The sequence below is a fragment of the Rhinatrema bivittatum genome, chromosome 4 (genome assembly GCF_901001135.1).
Source record: "Rhinatrema bivittatum chromosome 4, aRhiBiv1.1, whole genome shotgun sequence".
NCBI lineage: Eukaryota > Metazoa > Chordata > Amphibia > Gymnophiona > Rhinatrematidae > Rhinatrema > Rhinatrema bivittatum.
In genome coordinates this window covers 477799573-477818141 of record NC_042618.1, presented here as the reverse complement: position 1 = coordinate 477818141, position 18569 = coordinate 477799573, and the positions used below count along the sequence as shown (strand labels likewise).

At 52.2% G+C, this 18569-nt stretch overlaps 2 protein-coding genes across 5 annotated transcripts in view; one reads left to right on the top strand and one right to left on the bottom strand.

Moving 5' to 3' along the window:
- The window catches only part of SYN3 (synapsin III), a 387951-nt gene that overhangs the window by 181923 nt on the left and 187459 nt on the right, over nt 1-18569 (top strand). For all 4 annotated transcript variants that reach the window (XM_029597328.1, XM_029597325.1, XM_029597326.1 and 1 more), the window contains exon 7: nt 4306-4395. In XM_029597328.1, the coding sequence (XP_029453188.1) occupies nt 4306-4395 (90 nt within the window). The remainder of the gene's footprint in view (nt 1-4305; nt 4396-18569) is intronic.
- Nucleotides 10904-18569, bottom strand: part of TIMP3 (TIMP metallopeptidase inhibitor 3) — a 46707-nt gene continuing 39041 nt past the window's right edge. The window contains exons 3-5 of the mRNA XM_029597329.1: nt 16615-16726; nt 13846-13967; nt 10904-12346 (exon numbers count right to left, since the gene is read on the bottom strand). Of these exons, the coding sequence (XP_029453189.1) occupies nt 12149-12346; nt 13846-13967; nt 16615-16726 (432 nt within the window). The 3' untranslated portion in view covers nt 10904-12148. The remainder of the gene's footprint in view (nt 12347-13845; nt 13968-16614; nt 16727-18569) is intronic.

The window sequence follows — 18569 nt, the reverse complement described above, 5'->3', positions numbered from 1 at the left end:
TGCGTAGCAGGGGCGCCTAAGGTAGAGGAGCGATGCGAGTGTGAACAGAAGCAAAACATTACAAGCAGGGTTTCGGGTGAGTAACCCTGACAAGGAAGCAGACCTAGAGATGTAAACAAGAGAAGGACTCGTGGATGAAGATCGCACAGTTTCCTTCGGCATTAGAAGATAGCCGAAAATTCAACCGAAAGAAACTGCACTGCACTGACATCGGAAGGACAGAATTGTCTCTACGGACACGGAGCCCACGTGTGGCTGACAGGCACAACGGGCAGAAAAGCCCAAGCAACGCTTGGAGAATAATCAGCAGCAGCGACAGGGCCTGGGACAGATCCTACCAGACCTAGCTGACCATGAGAGACGGCGTCAAGAGTTTCAGGGGATGAACTGCAAGCCCTGAATAGATCGCTAGCCCAACTCCCGAGCAGGGAGAGAAGTTAGGCCTGAAACTCACCCACACTGCATCCTGTCTACAGGATCGGTCAGGTGAGCAGGAAGGCACTTTGGGCAGCCTAGTGAAGAGAGAAACGCTAAAGGCAGTACTGGCCAGAGCCTGGCGAAAATATGGGGAAAACGTGGTGCATCCTTCCCTGCAGGTATACACGGAGATATACCAGGAATGCCTTAGAATTTCCTCCCCTCCCCACGACATCCCAACTGGAAGTCGGAGGGAGCGAGAACACAAGGACTGTCAGGGTAAGCACAAGTCGCTGGGTGGTGTATCCCAGCCCCAAGCGAAGAACCCACTGCCAGTTCCAGTAGGGAGTTACCCACCGAGATAGAGCCCGCAGCCTGTTGGGAACAGCTGAGACTGAGAGCCAATTCAGAAACCCTCCACTGAAAGACAGGAGTCAGGTTGCCACAAATGCAGGATTTCTTCACCGGCTCAGAAACCCTAATGGTACCAGGGCGATCTCGGAACAGATTGCAAATACTTCCCCCAAGGAAGCCCGCGCTCCAGTAACGGAGCAAGGACTCCCCTATCTGCAGACGGGTTTATCTCCAAAATGGGGAAGTACAGCTTGCAAGCCACAGCAAGCAAGAGCAGCACTTCTGTCGTGGGGTTCCTCGTCCCCCCTCTCCCCTCAGCCATGGATATGGCGATAGGTTGAAAGGCATATTCGCCATATCCATGGCTGAGGTAGGGTCCCGCAGGTGAGAATGGCCCATTGAGCTCAGCAGGTATCAAGGTGCGCCCTGGATGGGAGAAACCCTTAAGGTTCTCTGTGCAGGACACCCCCATGTTTCTGTTAAGGGCATTAACTGCCGCTCCGTGCAGGTTACCACTATGCCTTCTGTTAAGGATAGCAACTGCTGCACCGTGCAGGATACCCCCAAGCCTTATGTTAAGGATAGTAACTGCCGCTCCGTGCAGGTTACTTCTATGTTTCTGTTAAGAGTAGTAACTGCGGGTTATTCAGTGCGCTCGGCTGCATCGGCCTCCGAGAATACACTGCCAGGGAGGCTGGCATCTGTTTTTCTTGCTGTTATGCAAACATGATTCACTGAGTCTCTTCATGGGGATACGGCCATCCCAAGCTATAACTTGTTAAGGGAGGACAGAGAAGACAGAAATTGGAGAAGAGTAGCTCTTATGTTAAAAACAATAGCCAAGCAACTGAAATGCAAGGTAGCATGATGGAGTTGGTGCGGTTTAGTGCCTGATTCTATTGGTGGCACTAGGGGTTTGGTGCAGTACAGGGAGGGATTCTATTGGTGGCACTATGGGTTTGATGCAGTATGGTGCCTGATTCTATTGGTTGCACTATGGCTTTGATGCAGTATGGTGCCGGATTCTATTGGTGGCACTATGGCGTTGGTGCAGTGTAGTGTAGGATTCTGTTGGTGGCACTATGGGTTTGATGCAGTATAGTGCCTGATTCTATTGGTTGCACTATGGCTTTGATGCAGTATGGTGCCGGATTCTATTGGTGGCACTATGGCGTTGGTGCAGTGTAGTGTAGGATTCCTTTGGTGGCACTTTGGTTTGGTGCAGTGTAGTGTAGGATTCCTTTGGTGGCACTTTGGTTTGGTGCAGTATAGTGCCTGATTCTGTTGGTGGCACTATGGCTTTGGTGCAGTATAGTGCCTGATTCTGTTGGTTGCACTATGGCTTTGATGCAGTATGGTGCCGGATTCTATTGGTGGCACTATGGCGTTGGTGCAGTGTAGTGTAGGATTCCTTTGGTGGCACTTTGGTTTGGTGCAGTATAGTGCCTGATTCTGTTGGTTGTACTATGGCTTTGATGCAGTATGGTGCCGGATTCAGTTGGTTGCACTATGGCTTTGATGCAGTATGGTGCCGGATTCTGTTGGTGGCACTATGGCGTTGGTGCAGTATAGTGTATGATTCTGTTGGTGGCACTTTGGTTTGGTGCAGTATGGTGCCTGATTCTGTTGGTGGCACTATGGCGTTGGTGCAGTGTAGTGTATGATTTTGTTGGTGGCACTATGGCTTTGGAGCAGTATAGTGCCGGATTCTGTTGGTGGCACTATGGCGTTGGTGCAGTGTAGTGTATGATTCTGTTGGTAGCACTATGGCGTTGGTGCAGTATAGTGCCGGATTCTGTTGGTGGCACTATGGCTTTGGTGCAGTATAGTGCCTGATTCTGTTGGTGGCACTATGGCGTTGGTGCAGTATAGTGCCTGATTCTGTTGGTAGCACTATGGCGTTGGTGCAGTATAGTGCCTGATTCTGTTGGTGGCACTATGGCGTTGGTGCAGTATAGTGCCTGATTCTGTTGGTAGCACTATGGCGTTGGTGCAGTATAGTGCCTGATTCTGTTGGTGGCACTATGGCTTTGGAGCAGTATAGTGCCTGATTCTGTTGGTGGCACTATGGCGTTGGTGCAGTATAGTGCAGACTTTGGTAATGTGTATTTTAGGAGCTATATTGTGGTTTCCTGTGCAAGTGCTTATACTGTCTTTGAAGAGCTCAAGGCTATAATGAGCTTGGCAGCTGTCTCTGGATTGGTGCAGTCACATGTGCAGCCTCCCTGGCAGTGTATTCGGGCCGATGCAGTCGAGCGCACTGTATAACCCGCAGTCGGACGCGGGTTAAATAGGCGCTAATCCACCCCCTAATGCAATAGGGAGATTAGCGCCTATTTAACGCGCATCCGACGCGGAGTGAATGAGTTATTTATTTATTTATTTATTTATTTAACAGTTTTTTATACCGACCTTCATAGTAGATAACCATATCGGATCGGTTTACATTTTAACAAGGGAAAACTAAGGTAACAATTCTGGTTAATAATAGATAACAAAGGAAAAAGGAATAAGTCAAAGTTACAATCAACAAGGAATGGAAAAAACTTGGAGGCTTGAAGACAAGCTGGAAGGAAGATAAAGGCAGGTAGAATAAATATAACGTTATAATGAGTTAGCGCTCATCACATGCAAATGCATCCTAATGCGGCTATTACTCATTCACGCCGCATGCAAAAAAAAAAAAAAAGTGTGCGTCTGAGACGCACATTTAGCTCTCAGGTATTATCGCCTGCCTGGAGCATGGGGTAACCTGCACCGAGTGGCATGAGTGTCCCGCAGACCCAGGGACCCAGGAATCCCAGCAGTGTCCCACAGGCGTTAATAGCCGAGCGCACTGAAAAAAAAGTCTGGCAGGGAGGTGTTTTTCATTCATTGATCCTTGACCATGGCAGAAGCGGTGATTGGGAAGGCAAGTGATGAAATGGACTTGTGAGACGCACTGTAATCCCAGCTAAAGGCAACAGCAGCCAGCCTAGGGAGAAAAGGAAATATGGATAGAGGAGGCTGGGAGAGGGCCCGGGAGAGGCCTGCAGTCTCTTAGCACAGGTCCTTCAGCAGGAAAAGAGCCGCACAGCCCTGGCCAGGACCCCGCCAAGCAGCCAGGCATTCTGGGAGCAGTTCCTTTTGGGGTTTGTACCCAGTGAAAAGAATTGTGCACCCCCCCCCCCCCCACCCGCTCTACAACGTGCTCCAGAAACGTTAAATGAAACGGTGCCAGAGGCTTGTGCTTACATTGCCCTCCTCCTGGATGCCTCAGGTCAGTTTTGGGACGGAGAGGGGAGTTATTTTGCATTTCCTTTGTACCTGTTTCTTAGGGCTTCAGAGATCAGGCAATTGGAGTGGATTTGGGATTTGCCGATATTCTGGTGAAAGATCAGCCTGCGGGTGAAGTCCTGGGCTCCTCTTGCTAATTTTGGTTTCTTAGATCCATGAAAAGCTGCTGACTCTCTCCGCCCGTCTCCTTCCCCTCCACCTCGGCTTTTCTTTAACTCTTTCTGCTCTCTCCCCCTTCCGTTCTGTTTCTTCCTCCAGTTTTCCCAGCTAATCAAGATCTTCCAGGCCCTGGGGGCGGAGAAGTTTCCCCTGGTGGAGCAGTCCTTCTTCCCTACCCACAAGCAGATGGTGAGTGCCGCTGGGGGTTGTTTATTCTTTGGGGCCAGGCTGTTCCGAGTTGACTTAAAAGCTGGGAAGGTCCGAGGGTGGCAGACCACTTCTGCCCATTGCGTCTGGGATCCGTTCAAAACCTTATGGCTTGATGCAGTGCAGTCCCCTGCTGAACGTTGCAGAAGAGCACTGGAAACCAGTCTTAATCCAGTTCTTTATGGGGTGCAGGATGGTCCGCAACAGTTCACCTTGTAGGCGGAGAATCCGTTGCAAACTGGTTTGAATCCTCGAGTCTGTACCTAGTGGAGATTTCTAAGGGGCTGAGGCCCTCAGCTTGGTTAGCATTAGTGAGGATATTCGTATTGCTTGTCTTGTGTAAACAGTTCCTCGATTGGGTAAGAAGATACCTGTGCTATAAGTGTGAGGTGCGTAGCCTACGTCAGCACCCACCCCCCCAAGCAGCCTCTGATTTCCTAAGACATGGAGCCAGGCTTCCGGTTGTAATTATGTAGAAAGCCAGAAGGAATCCTGCCTCGGGGATGCCTTATGCTTTTATATTATACACGTTCTGTACAGATTTACAGTCCTCAGGGACCTTCTGGACAATGATGTCACTTGTCGATTGTGCTCGGTCACTCATGAACTGCTCACATATCATTGTAGTCTCTGTCGTTTTGAATGGATCTGATCAGCATTTTACCATCATTTCCTACTCTTCCCCTGGAGGCACATCAAACCAGTTGGGTTTTCAGGACATCCGTAATGAATATGCAGGAGATAGATTTGCGACTCAATGGGTGCAGAGCTATCTCGTGCCCCATTCGTTACAGGTATCCTGGAAATGCAACAGGTTCCGTGCCTCCAGACTGGCAGCCCCCAACTCATTGCTGTGAGCCACACGGTTCATCTCACACACCAACATATCAGCCCGCTCCCATCAATAAGGTTAAGTACATTTTGTCTCAAGGTCTTCCTTAAAACTTACAAGTGGCTCAAAGACCCAGAAGCCACTTGTGTGTTGGAACAGAGCTTCTCAGTTTGTGTTTGGCGTTACAGTTGAAGCTCTCCCTTTGACTGCCCAGCTTTCTTTCTTGTCTTCCTTGATATTCTTACCCTTATCTCTCAGGCTACTGATGAGCCCATGTAATAAAGGGATCGTTAAACCTGTGCGCTGACATTCACATGCTAAAAATCTTTTTAATTCCCCATGTAGTAAGCTAATGGTATGCTAATGCACCTGGAGTTAAAAAAAAATGTGTATACAAACCTGATTTATGCACAAACTATTTTTTTTACACACAAAGTCCCAGCTACACCTCGCAGCAGTGGATCTCCAGCTTCCGCCCATACACTTAACGTTAGCCCTGGAAATTTTACTCTGCCTCAGACTAGGAGTGAAGTTGCCGGCGCCCCTGTCGGCAGCGGGGGAGTAATAGCTGATGTCTTCTTTAGCAAGAAATACACACATTGTTCTGTGATGCAGACGCCGGCTGCTGAATCGGCAGCAGAGTGCGCGCACGACTGCGGGTTAAACGGCGCCCTTCTCAGCGCGCCTCGTTACAGCGTCCCCTGGGGGAGGGAGTATTGTGGGCGTGGCTGGGGAGCACCGTAGCATGCGTCGTGCATGGATTGCCCCTGGGCGTTTAGTGCTCGGTGGATCTGGGGAGGGTCAGAGGCTGAGGCCTGCTTATTTATTTCATCTTGTGCTGTAAACCCGCTGTACGATTGCTCACACTATCCATTTGCTACACTGCCTGGGTGCCAGAACCCTTTCATTTCTCAGGCAGCTCACCTGCCACTTTCACCTTAACTTGAGACAGGAGGTGAATCTGAAATGCACCGAAGGAAGAGAACATTGGCCCGCTTTCTCTGTGTCAGCTAGGAGAGAGTTTCCTTGCTCCAGAGGGAGAGCCGTCAGCCCTGGTGCGGTGACAAGCACAGATTACAGCTTCGTTCCTCCATCGCCAGGAACGTACAGCCCAAAAACCGCTCTCTCTAAAACCTCAAGAAACATTATAATCAGAGTCACAGGCAGAAACAAGAGGCAGAGCATCTGTGATAGAAATAAAAATACCATTTATTGTTGAGAATAAGGAACACTGTGAAACGTGAGCAGGAAGACAATATACATTCACGCAAAGGCAAATTTATAAATAAAAGGGCAGAGAACCACAATCCCATTCCTCCTGGACAAACCCCTCAGCGTGGCTTTGCTTTCTCTCCCACAAATGACCACAAAGTGACGTGCTCCGCTCGTGAACGGCGCCACTAGACAATCGTAGTGGTTTAGACAGGTCCACTCTTCAGTGAACTGGATGCTGAAGTCACTTTCCACCGCATGCTGGGAGTGCCAGCTTCCTTTGGAATGCACTCACTTGTCTCAGCTAGGAGGCGTGGCCTGTGAGAAGGCGGAGCTTCCTCACCACTCCAAGCATGTGGGAGAAGACCAGCCTTCCCCCAGTGTCCACTTCAGCCGAGCTCTGGCACTCTTTCAGATCACATACCAAAGAAGGTTAGAAGGAAACGTGGAGTGAGACAAGCAAGACAAGGGTGAGGAATCAAGAATAAGGGCCATGTAGATGGTAGAAGATAAGACCGCCATGAAGGACGAGGGACAGCCTTTCTCTCAGTTGTACGGTTTATAATACGCAGGCAGATTGAATTTTACTCTCATTTAACTTTAGAGAGGTTAATAAAGTTCTGCTTCAGTTTTGAAAGGGAAATGCCACGCGTGGTCAGATGCGTGGGAGCTCCCGCCCCACCACGTCGCTTCCCAAACCTATCCTGGAGGACCCCCAGGCAGTTTGGTTTTCAGGATATCCACCAGCAATATACTTGAGATAAATTTGCATGTCGTGGAAACTTAGCATATGCAAATTTATCTCATGCATATTTATATATATATATATATATATATATTTTTTTTTTTTTTTTTTAATTTTATTTATTTATTTTTTTTTTGAACTTGCCATACTGGGTGAGACCAAAGGTCCATCAAGTCCAGCATCCTCTTTCTAACAGTGGCCAAGCCAGGTCACAGGTACTTGGCAGGAACCCAAGGAATAGACAGACGCCATGCAACTCTGCCTTAATAATGGTTTATGGACCGGTCTGGGAAGCACTGGTTCAGGGCGAGCCCTTTACTATAGCAATTGCAGTGAATTCTCACCCTGGAGCCTGTTTCAGTGCAAACGCATAGGCAGCTGTGACATTAGCTTGTATTGCACTGCGTTTCTGCCAGCTGGACCTGGGTTGGACACTATAAGAGTACTGGTCAATAGTTATAGGAGCCGTACAAGCAAGCAGGAGCATATTCTGTCTGAGTAGAGGGATTTCACAAGCACTGGGATCTAATAAAGCTGCTTTAGTCTTCCCCAAGCTCAGTTCAAGGTGTTAGAGGGCAGATGGCCTAAGCATTCCCCTGCCCCCAAATCAGAATAAAATGGGAAAAAGCCCTTAGTACTTCAGTCCTTAAGCGGCCACAATAGCTTTAATTCTCTACAATATAAAATGGATTTCTTTATATGAAAATAACTTTAACTTTGCATTTCTTAAATGAGCAGACACACTACAGACTACTACCCATACATGTCCTCATCCGCATCCAAGCAATAAAAGATTTAAAAGATTTTCACAATAGTTTGATTGAAATACTCAAAGGTGGTGGATACTAAATGGTATTAAATTATACAGCAAGTGAGCGAGCTGCAGGGAAGCTGCTCTGTCTATGTACAGCTTCCACGGCAGATATAAATCATCCTCTGTTCCACGAGCTATCGGAAGAGAAAGAGGCAATCCTCAGATCAGTTTTCAGCAAATGCTTTGCAGGCTTTGTCTGCCTTTCCCACGCGTGCACCGAGGGCGAGGAGAGCCCGATGAAGGCGCGCGCCGCCGTGCAGCATCGGGCTGCGCGCGCCCACGCTTCCCTGAACATTGGGAGGCTGGGCTGACTGCGGAGGTTTCCAGGCCTCTATTCTCAGTGCAACGACCGCGCATCCCAGAATGCTGCAAACAGCCAGATCAAAGGCCCCCCCTGCATTCAGGGGCCTCTTTTCTCGCCTGGGCTCGCTGCCACCCCCTTTAAGCTTCCTCTTGCGCTGCACGCGGCTCGAGCAGGCCTCTGTCCGGCCAACCACACGCAGCGGTTGCAATAAAAAGCTGCCGCTCTCTCTCTCATCCTCGGGCTTTGCCTCGCTCCTCGGTAACTCTGGCTGCAGCGGGCAGTGATCGCACCCCTGGCGCCGTTGCAATTAAAAAAATAAGCTTGGCCTTTTGCTGCTGACCCTTTGGGCTTCCGGCTCAGATTGGAACTGGGGCTGAGGGCTCCGTCCAGACATTAAGGGGTCACCGTTGTGCTGGGATTGCACTTCCCTGGTGCCAGGGGCAGGGAATGCCGCTTCCCCTACGCCTGGGCTGCAGCAGACCCGAGCCAGAGATCAATCCCGGCGCTACGGCTTCTGATACATTTGAAAATGAATGCCACTTAAAATTCCTCCAAAATTCAGATGTGACAGAGCTGAAAATGATGTGCCCGCGCTGCACGTGAACGAGCCGCAGGACACGGATAACCCGGAAAAGGCTCCTGTGTGCCTGCGTGCTGCTCCGATCCCCGTTTCCCCAGGTGGAATGACCCGAAGCTACGTCCCTTAAATACCGCACACACACACACACCCACACACACACACAGAACAGATCCTGCCTCTGCCATAATCCCACTCCTTTCCCACCCCCGCCATCACTTAAAAATACTTAAATAGGCTTTACTAAAATAAAAACAGCCAGCAGTAAAAGCGATGCAGTGAAACACCGTCCGCTTCCTGGCTGAAGAGGCAGCGACACTGCTTACGTTATTGGGAGGAATTATTAAAACACAAATCCCAGGCAACGAAGCCGAAGGGACTGGAAGGAGACGGTGGATTGGTTTTGGTGAGGAAGCTTCCTTTCACGTGGGTTCATGCTTTTGCTTGGCGCATTTAGTGAGGCGCTGATGCCAGACTTTCCTTCCTCGTTTTGGGAACCAGGCCCTACCCGCTGGCCCACCGGGCTGTGCCCAGCAGCAGCAGTGACCCTCTTCTCCCCTCCTCCAGCACGCCGTGGCCGCTCAGACTTATCACAGAGTGCGCTCGTGCATCGGGATGATAAACCACCTTCAGTTTTGAGGCCTGAATGGGACTTAAAATGCTGACAGCGGTAAAACTTCAGGGCATCCTGGCCACGCCCCCTTTTCATGCCATGCTGCACCACTCTGGATGCCACACACTACCCCGGGGTCCCTGTCATGATCAAACCACACAGCCTGCAGCAGTGACGTGAGGACCAAAACGCCCTCACGGACAACATCAGGCCTTAAGATGTGGAAGGTCGTAGGCAGATGACACGGGGAGGGCCGCACCCATCACTTGGACAAGTTCCTGGAGGGAAAACTCCATAAATCATTATTAACAAAGGGAGAGTTGGGAAAGGCACCAATTATCCCTGGGAGGGAGTTACAAGAAGTAGATCTAGGTTTCGGGACTGGCCGGGGTACTTGGACTATGGCAGAGGCCCGGTGGTGGGCTGGATGGACATGTGGACTGAGGCAGCTTGGCACTTCCTGCCATCGCCTGGGCCAGGCTGTGCTAAACCCCAGCACTGCTCCAGCACTGCAAAGTGACAGAGGTAAAACTTGTAAAAATGAGCTATAGTAAAATTAAACCTCGGTGGCAAATAAAATAGGAAGGCAGGCCCGGGCCACAGGAAGGGTCGAGCCAGAAACCCATCCTCGAGCTACGGCTGGGCCAGACTGAGGCTGGGCCGAACCAGGCCTCTGCTGCTCCTGTTTAAAGGAGAGTTCTGGTATCCAGAGAGGCACGAATGCGCCTCGCAGCACCGGCTACAGCCAGCGAAAGCTGCCCGTCCCCGCGCCGCATGGCATGGCCTCAGGAACAGGGAGCTTTACACACAGGCTCAGCCCGAGATCTCCACTGCAGGTCCATGCACGCCAGAGATTGGGTTCCCATTGGCATCCTGTACGTTTTTGCGTAGGTTGAACGCTTTGTTAAGGGATCATGAGCAAGGGTCGCCCTACCATGCTTTGAATTAAAAGCGCCAGCCCTTCTGTGGTGAAAGAAGCCGTTTCACCAGCGGCCTGCCAGGAGCCCTGCGCTCAGATATTCATCGACTCGATCAGATTCACGACACAAGCTGGATTTCCCACGGCAGGACAGCGTTAGGACATTAAATGGCGCTGTATTATGCACCCCCCACATTACGACAAGCGAACCTCCAAAAAGCAAACAAAAAAAAAAAAGTGGGGGAAATCTTCAGAGGGATAGCCCTGTTAGTCTGGTGTGAGAAGGGGCGAGTGGCCCCTTTATTGTGGCCATCTGGTGACGTGGACTCTGTCCTTCAACGCTCGTGCCCCAATAAGGTGCCACTCGCCTCTTGTCATTTTTAAAAATGACATGAAATTGCCAGAACTAACCTCTCAGTTGGACTTTATCTCAGGCTGGTAACCTAGTGCCACCTCGTACCCGCCCCGTGACTCATTCCAGCTCTCTCTGTCCTGCCTTTGCCACTCATTGCACGAGTGAATGGAGACATTCACTGCTCTTCCTAACGGTCCAACTATGATAGTGTGGCTACCACGAACCTGGGCTGAAAAGCCAACTGAGTATTTCCTACCTTGTAAACTTGGTAAGATGGAAGGCAGAGCGGGTACATCATTCACATTAACCCCAACCAAAGCTCCTGACCACGCTGCCCACCCAGTCACTACCAGTACTCATTCTGGTTCATACAAGACTGCTGGAGCCTTAAGAGGCTGACCCAGTCCTGCTATTTAAAATCCCATTCCAGTGACCCCTGGTCATTGCATTCCTTTCCCTAATTTGGAAAATCAGGCCTACAAGTTCTAGGATTCAGCAGGAAGGAGTTACAGGAAGACTGAACTGGGTCTTGTCTACAAGCGTTGGATAGGCAGTGGTTCGCAGTCCTGAACACGGCCGTGGTGGAATGACTGACCTTGACAGAGTTATCTTACCTTCCCTAACTCCAAGCACACTCACTCAATCTCACTCATCGTAGCTCTCTGAACCAGCGACTGCATCTTCTCTCGTAATATTTTAACTAGATCCACCACGCCAGTAACACAATAGTGCCTTCTGCCCCTTTTCTTCTTTCAGCTCAACCCGAGGCGCGATCAGACGGATTTAGAAAGGTTAGAGTTTCCAGCCCAGGTCGTAAGCGACCTTAGTCATTAGCTGAAGGGCGTTGGGTCACTAAGTATGGATAAGCCATCTCTGCCCCACACTGGGCCAAAGAGAGACTGGACAAACCAATCCCTGCCTCTTCCAGTTACGACGCACGCCAAGTCAGAAATTATGCACAGGACCCAACAAACGATGTCAAAAACTAAAAGATAACTTAGGTTGGGAGAGTGGCCCCCTTCTCCTCTTCATCCCATGGAGCCGTGCGTACAGAAGGAAGGGAAGAGAGAGGCCCTCAACGTGAGCATTTCACAAGCAAAATCAAATGGAGAGTGGCTGCTGAGGGAGGTGGTCAGGGAGTGAGTGCGACCCAGGCCTTCCCATACCACCCACCGTCTGCTCTGACAAAAATAAAAAGTGGATTAGAAAAAATAAACATTTGGATAGGATGGCAGGCTTTCGTTTTAAGAGTTCCACGTGCTAAACTTTTGTAAGAAATCAGGCACTAATGTGACTGCTGCTCTCTGAGCCTCACTGCAGCGCGACTGTCCCGGCGGTGGCTCCTTGGCCACGGCGATGGCCGCTTAGGGGTCCATGGCATTGACGACGCTCTTGTCGGGTGGCACCCAGCCTCGGTGCCAGCTGCAGTACCCTTCCTTCTGCTTGATGCAGGCGTAGTTCTTCGACTGGTAGCCGGGGTAGCCGAAGCTGGAGAGCATGTCCATCCACAGGCACTCGTTCTTGGCCGTGACGAAACAGGGGCGGTAGTAGCAGGGTTTAATCTGCAAGGAGAGAGAGAGAGAGAGAGAGGGGTGTCAGGCCTCGCGGGGGCAGGAGGAGGCGGACACAGCGGGTACTTGCTCCTGGGCGGCGCTGAGCCAGGAGTTCGAGCGGGCAGCGGCTTGGGCCGACGTACTCTCACCTTCCCTACGCCAACACCGTTGGGACGAGCCCAACTCATCGTCTTCAGCCCTAGCAACAGCTGAGCTCTCTCTCTCTCCGAAGGAGCCGTAGGTCACTGCGTCCTCCCAGCTTACGGCCCGAGCTTCCCCGTAGGTCAGAAGGGCTACAACCAGCAGGAGCCGCACTTTAAGTCCCGTATGGACCAAAATGTAAGTTTGCCAGCATTACAAGGCCCGGGTCCGTTCAGGAGGGAGTAAACAGCGTGAGAGAGAGAGAGCAGAGGGAGTGCGACCTCACGGGGGTACAGGCCCCCCCCCTGCCTCACAGAAAGCCCCACACCCGTTCCTGACCGAAGCCCCTTCAGCGCCAGCCACCCCTGCTCGTGCCCAGGTCACTGCCAGGGCTGGGCACCTCTGCAGAACTTGCAGGCAGCTTTCACGCCCAAGGCCTCTGCTAAATCAACGAAAGAGGCAGGAGAGGACAGCAACAGCACAACCCCAAAATGCCTGGCGGGGGGGGGGGAGGGAAGCCATGGAGCCAGCGCGTGCGCTGCAGGCCCTGCCCCTCTCCTATGCAGTGCTGCCTCCAGATCAGAAGAAAAGCTGGGTGAGCGCTGGGACGGAAGATTTATCATCATCGTGGTGTGGCGCGGCAGTAACGGCGGGGCGGCCCCTGGGAGCGATGCCCAGAGCTTAGAGCCCCCTGACGGAGGTGCAGGGTTGTTAGCGCGCGCCAGGCAGGCTCTCTCTTCCCTTCATACGCAGGCCTGGGGGGAGGGGCGCGGTGACGCTTTTAGTGGCTCTGCTAAGGCGCTGGGGGCAGCGTCTCACTGAGGCAGGCTTGTGGCTGCTTAGGCTTTATCAGTGCCTGCTGCACAGTCACACACGGGGTCTCTTACCCGTTTCCACTGCCCCCCAGCAGGGTCTTGGAGCAAACAGGCTCCGGTGCCCACGCCGTGGTTTCCTGTTTCTGGCGCGTTGCTGGGGAGAGGGCTCCGTCTAAGATTCAGGATGTCTTGCCTTTATGAAGAGAGCGGGCAGCGGTGCCAGACATCCCCTCCCCCCCACACACACACACTCTCACACTCTCTCTTCCAGCCTCAGAAATACGAACCCTGGCAGAATGCCCCGCTGCTCCCTCCCCAACGCCTGCACCCGGAGCTGCCTGCCAGCCTCACGCTGCGTGAGCAGCACAGGCCTGGCACGCAGGGGCACCTTCCCTGGCACCTGCCTCTTGGTGAGGGCACTATTTAGCCCAAATAAAAGTCAAAGACCTGTGACCTACACTGCCTCGTCTCTTGCATAGGCGCCGGGAAATAAATTCCCCCGGTTTTATTTATTTTATTTATTTTTTTTACAAAACCCAGAAAACTCTTTACCTTGCAGCTGCAGCCCTGCTCGTAACGATAGTTCAGCCCTTTGCGCTGGGGTAGGGTCAGGTGATCCCACTTCTGGATGAAGTTACACAGGCCTGTGTACACCTTCCCTTCAAACACGCGACCTGCGGGAAGCAGAGCGCACGACAGTGAGAGAAGAGAGCGCGGCGGCGGCAGAGACCCCTTCCTACAAAACGTTTATAATCCCCCGAGGGCTGAACGGGTGACGCAGAGAAACCGCTGTCAGGGGAAGTCGTGCAAGCTCCTGGTGTGAAATACCGGCTGGCGGGGGACAGTGAAACACAGGCTCTCTCACTGCCGTTTTACACTCGTGCAAGGGGATTTTCTGCAAAGCACTGCACGGTTAATTTTAATAAGCAGAAGAGCAGCACCGGGTTCTTTCCTCACGTGCGTCACTAGCATCAGCATCCCTGCCCCTGCTAAACGGGCCTTGGAGCACCCGTGTCCACAGAGCAGAGAGGACCCTGGGGGCTGGGAAGAGACCACCGTACCCAGAGAGAGAGAGAGTCACCACCACCCGGCCCAGCACGACACTGAAGGGACCGATCTGCAGCGCTGCCCCTCTCAGCCTCGGTACGGCCCGAGGAACGGTCCAGGGGCAGGCAGCAGTGGGAGGAACGTGGAGCCAGAGGCCTCGCTCACAAACACCGCATTCAGGTCTGGAGGCTGTGACTCAAGGCACAGGTGCAGGTGAGAGGCAGAGCAGAGCAATGCAAGCAGAATGGGACTAGGGGGGAGAGCAGAGGCAGTGGGGAAGTGATGCAGAGACATTATAATAAGCAAGAGATATTAACAGAAAGTCTTTCCAATAGAAAGGAAGCAGAGCAGCAGAAAATAGTTTTTCATGGAAAGGGTGGGCATTCTCTTGTGGGAGGAGGTAATGGAGGCAGACACTGGCAGAATTCAAGAAAGCCTGGGATAAGAGAGGATCCCTTATTCCTAACAGCAGAAACAAAAAAAAAAAAGCCACCGAGAACCTGAATGGGGCACTGGTTGCACTCAAAGCTGCACTGCAATGATTGAATTATAATGGATTTTACCCGTGCCCGTACCGCTCCTGGTACACTCGCTCATGACCTGCTTCACTGAACAATTGATTGTCTTTAATGATTTACTGTAACTGAACCTCTGGCGGCACCTGTTACAATGTACTATAGGACGTCTTTACCTACATTATTATGTGCCTACGTGTAAACCGTTGCGATGGTAGATAACTTAGTGACGGGACAGAAAAGATTTTAAATAAATAAATAAATTGAGCTTCCAAGAAAGGCACGGAGGGACCTGCACAGAGTGGCTGTTACAGCCCTGAACACCTTGCAGGGTCAGATCCGGTTTTTTTCTGCCATCATTTCCTATATTTTCTCTTAAACTAGGGGGCACTTCATGAAGTTAGCAAGTAGCACATTCAAAACAAAATTGGAGAAAGTTCTCTCTTGCTCAGTGCATAATTAAGCTTGGAAATCTTTGCCGGAGGATGTGGTTAAGGCAGTTAGCTTAGCTGGGTTTAAGAAAGGTTTGGAGAAGTTCTTGGAGAAGTCCATAAACTGCTATTAATAGGGAATAGCCACTGCTTGGTGCCGGCGTTCGAAGCATGGGATCTATTTAATGTTGGGATCCTGCCCCAGGTACTTGTGACTTGGATTGGCCACTGTTGGAAACAGGGAACCGGGCTTGATGGAGCCTTGCTCTGACCCAGTATGACGTTATGTTAGACTAAGCCTGCGCTCTCTCCCCATCTTTGTCTCAGGCTCTCTAGAACGCTTCTCTCCTTTTTCTCCTCCCTCCCTCCCTCTCATTCCCATCCTCCTGCCCAACCTCTCACCAGATGACCAGAGGCAAAACCAACAGCGATCCATTTGTAAGAGAGTCGGTGTTTGCTCTCCCTGTCATTAGGATCTCTGAGACGTACAATCCCCCGTTCCTTCCGCTCACAGGGAAACATTTCCGTCGTGATGTGAACGCCAGCGCTAGCATGCAGCAGAAGGGGGGGAGGGGGGAGTGTGTGCTGTGGTGAGAGCGGGACCGAGCCCGGTGAGGAGGCTGCTGCGAGGGAGAGAGCTGAGCTGAGAAAGGAGGAGGTCACGCCCCGCCCTGGTACTTGCTAAGGAAATGGTGAACTTCATGCACCGTTCGGAGGTCACAAACGAGTGACGTGCACTCATCCGTGGCGCTGGCTCATAGCTTTCCGCAACATCTGCTCCCTGTACACAGCAGTGACCTAGGATCAGAGCCCACGCCTTTCAGCTAAAATTTGCCTAATTGCCCGAATTCCAGGGGAAGAAATGGTTCCGTCTACCCCAGCCAGCAAAAACGAGCCTCTCTCACACCTCGGAGCAGCACTGCAGCCCCGCTGGCGCCGTCAGCAAGGCTGCAGTGCTGCTAAAGCACGAGGCCTCCTCCAGATTATCTGCTGCACCCCCCTAAATTACAGGAGCAAGACACCTGCTCCTTAAAGCTGTCCCGGGCTTCACTGTATCCCGCGCTCTGCCACCACCAATTACACATTCACAATTACGATCCGATGCTGTAAGACATCCTGGTCCCTCTGCAGGCGGGGAGGAGAGAGGACAGCAAGGCGACATGACTGAGCAGGCACAGGGCTGGGAATCATTTTGGACTGGGAGTGACGGTGCTGGGGGTGCTCCAGCGCGCAGACGCTGTTTCCAGGCGGTCACGCTGGAGCATCGTAGGGTGCTCTTCGTTGGGAGAGTCCCCGTACGGTACGGGAGAAACGAGGGCGGCACTCACCTGTGATCAGGTAGTGGTACTTGTTCACTTCCAGCTTCACCCCACAGAGGCTTTCCGAGGCCTCGGTGTAGATGTACTGAACCTGGGGCATGGTGTTGAAACCTCGGTACATCTGGGGAAGAAAGCAGATCTGATCAAATCTCGTGCCGTTACCTCGCGCAGTATCGCAAAAGCTCCTGCGTAAGGCATCTGGGCGCCTCGCGTCCGCCACTCCTAAGGCAGCAGCTGCTTAGAGGGAGGGCTTGCAGCCCAGAAAGCTGAAGTATAGAGAAACTGGAAAGCGAGGGTCTATGCGAGTGGGGTAAGCGCAGGATGAGGTCCCACGAGAGCTGCTGGTCCCTCTTAGTCGGGGCATTGGGGAGGTGACAGACCCTGGCTGTGATCAGACGGGCAGAGTAAAACCACCCAGGCCTGGGGAGGTAGAAAGTGGAACATGCACAGATTATTCTCCATCATTTTGGGGCGCCTGGGGAAGGGATCCCTGCGAGAGAGAGAGTGACCAGCAGGTGCATGGGGATGGCAGCAGGTGACCCGGAGTGATTACAGCTCCCACCCAGGAACTGCAGCGGTTCTTATACACAAAGAAAAATCCAAAATGCAGCAACCCTGCCAAGGAGAACAGCTTCCCTCTGCTCCGAATGGCTTCCAGGAGCAGGAGTCTCCTAGCCTTTTCCAGGGGAGTAATCACGTCTTTAGAGACCTTCCTGCAACTCATGTACTAACTGCATTGTCAGACTAATGATAAAACTATCAGGTTGGAGCAACTGGGTAACGCCTGGGGATCAGGAAACCGCAGCTTCTACAGAGAGAGGGCCCAGGAAACGACAGCAGAGACCGAGCCAGTCCTGCCCACCCTTCTGGCCCGGGTTCAGCTCTCGGACTGGACTCCTGCTGAGAACGGACGGGCTGGCTCGGATCAAGCGTGCCAGCCTCCCCCCTACCCTCACCCAAGGGCCGCTCGCTCGCTCGCTCGCTGTACCGCACTCTGAAAAGGATTGTGCTGTGTAATTTGGCAACTCCGATATTTAATCTGGCGATCTAGAAACCCAAATCTGTGGAATGTGGCGGTCAAGGAGGCTACCCCAGGAGCACCAACAAAGCAAGGGCTTTTTAGCCTCTAGAAAGCCCTTCAGACGTCAGTATTTGCGCTTCTCCCTTCTGCCGCTCTTCGGAGCCTGGGTGGAGGTGGGGGCAATGCCGTGCAGGTCTCCGGCCGAAGAGCGGAGCTGCCGAACCGCGCGCAGGAAGTCCCCCAGCGCCTCGCCAGAGCGCCGGCAAGGGGGGGGGGGGGGACACGCTTCGAAGCGGGAGCCCTTCTGTTCCAGAAAACATCTACAATTCAGAGACGAAATTAAGTCTGCAGAGAGTAAGAGAGAGAGTGAGACGAAGTGGATGTGGCCAGCCCCGCAGCTTTCACGGGCCTGGCTTGGGATTCTGCCCCGCAGGACACCCGCGAGCAGGCAGGGCCCCGGCCTCCGCTATCAGAGTCAGGTTCCCCGGCACCAGCAGCGTCTCACAGCCAGGTCCGAATGTGGGTTTCGGATCTACGCCAGATTTCAGCTCTCCCGGCTGTGCAATCGAGCGACTCCTCTGCGCTCCCGCGGGGCTGTGATTCTGCCAACGTGCGGCCACAGGTTTCTCCAGCTCCGCTTTGACTAAATACGTTTCAGGCTTTTCTTGAACGGCTGCCAAGCTTCTTTTCTTGTCTCCGTCTCTTTTAAAGACAGGGTAGAGCGACCTTAATGTCACAGCCAAGAAAAGCAGCAGGGCAGCGATGTAAACATCACTTCAAAACAAGGCCAAGAGGTGGCCGAGCAGGTTGCATGCACCGCACGGTCAGTTGCCCTCTCCTTTTAAGATCATGCGCTGATAAAGCCTTCGTGGGTCCTTAGGACGTTAACAGAGAAAGATGATGGCAGAAAAAGATGGAACAGCTCAGCTCTCTGATCCCTACC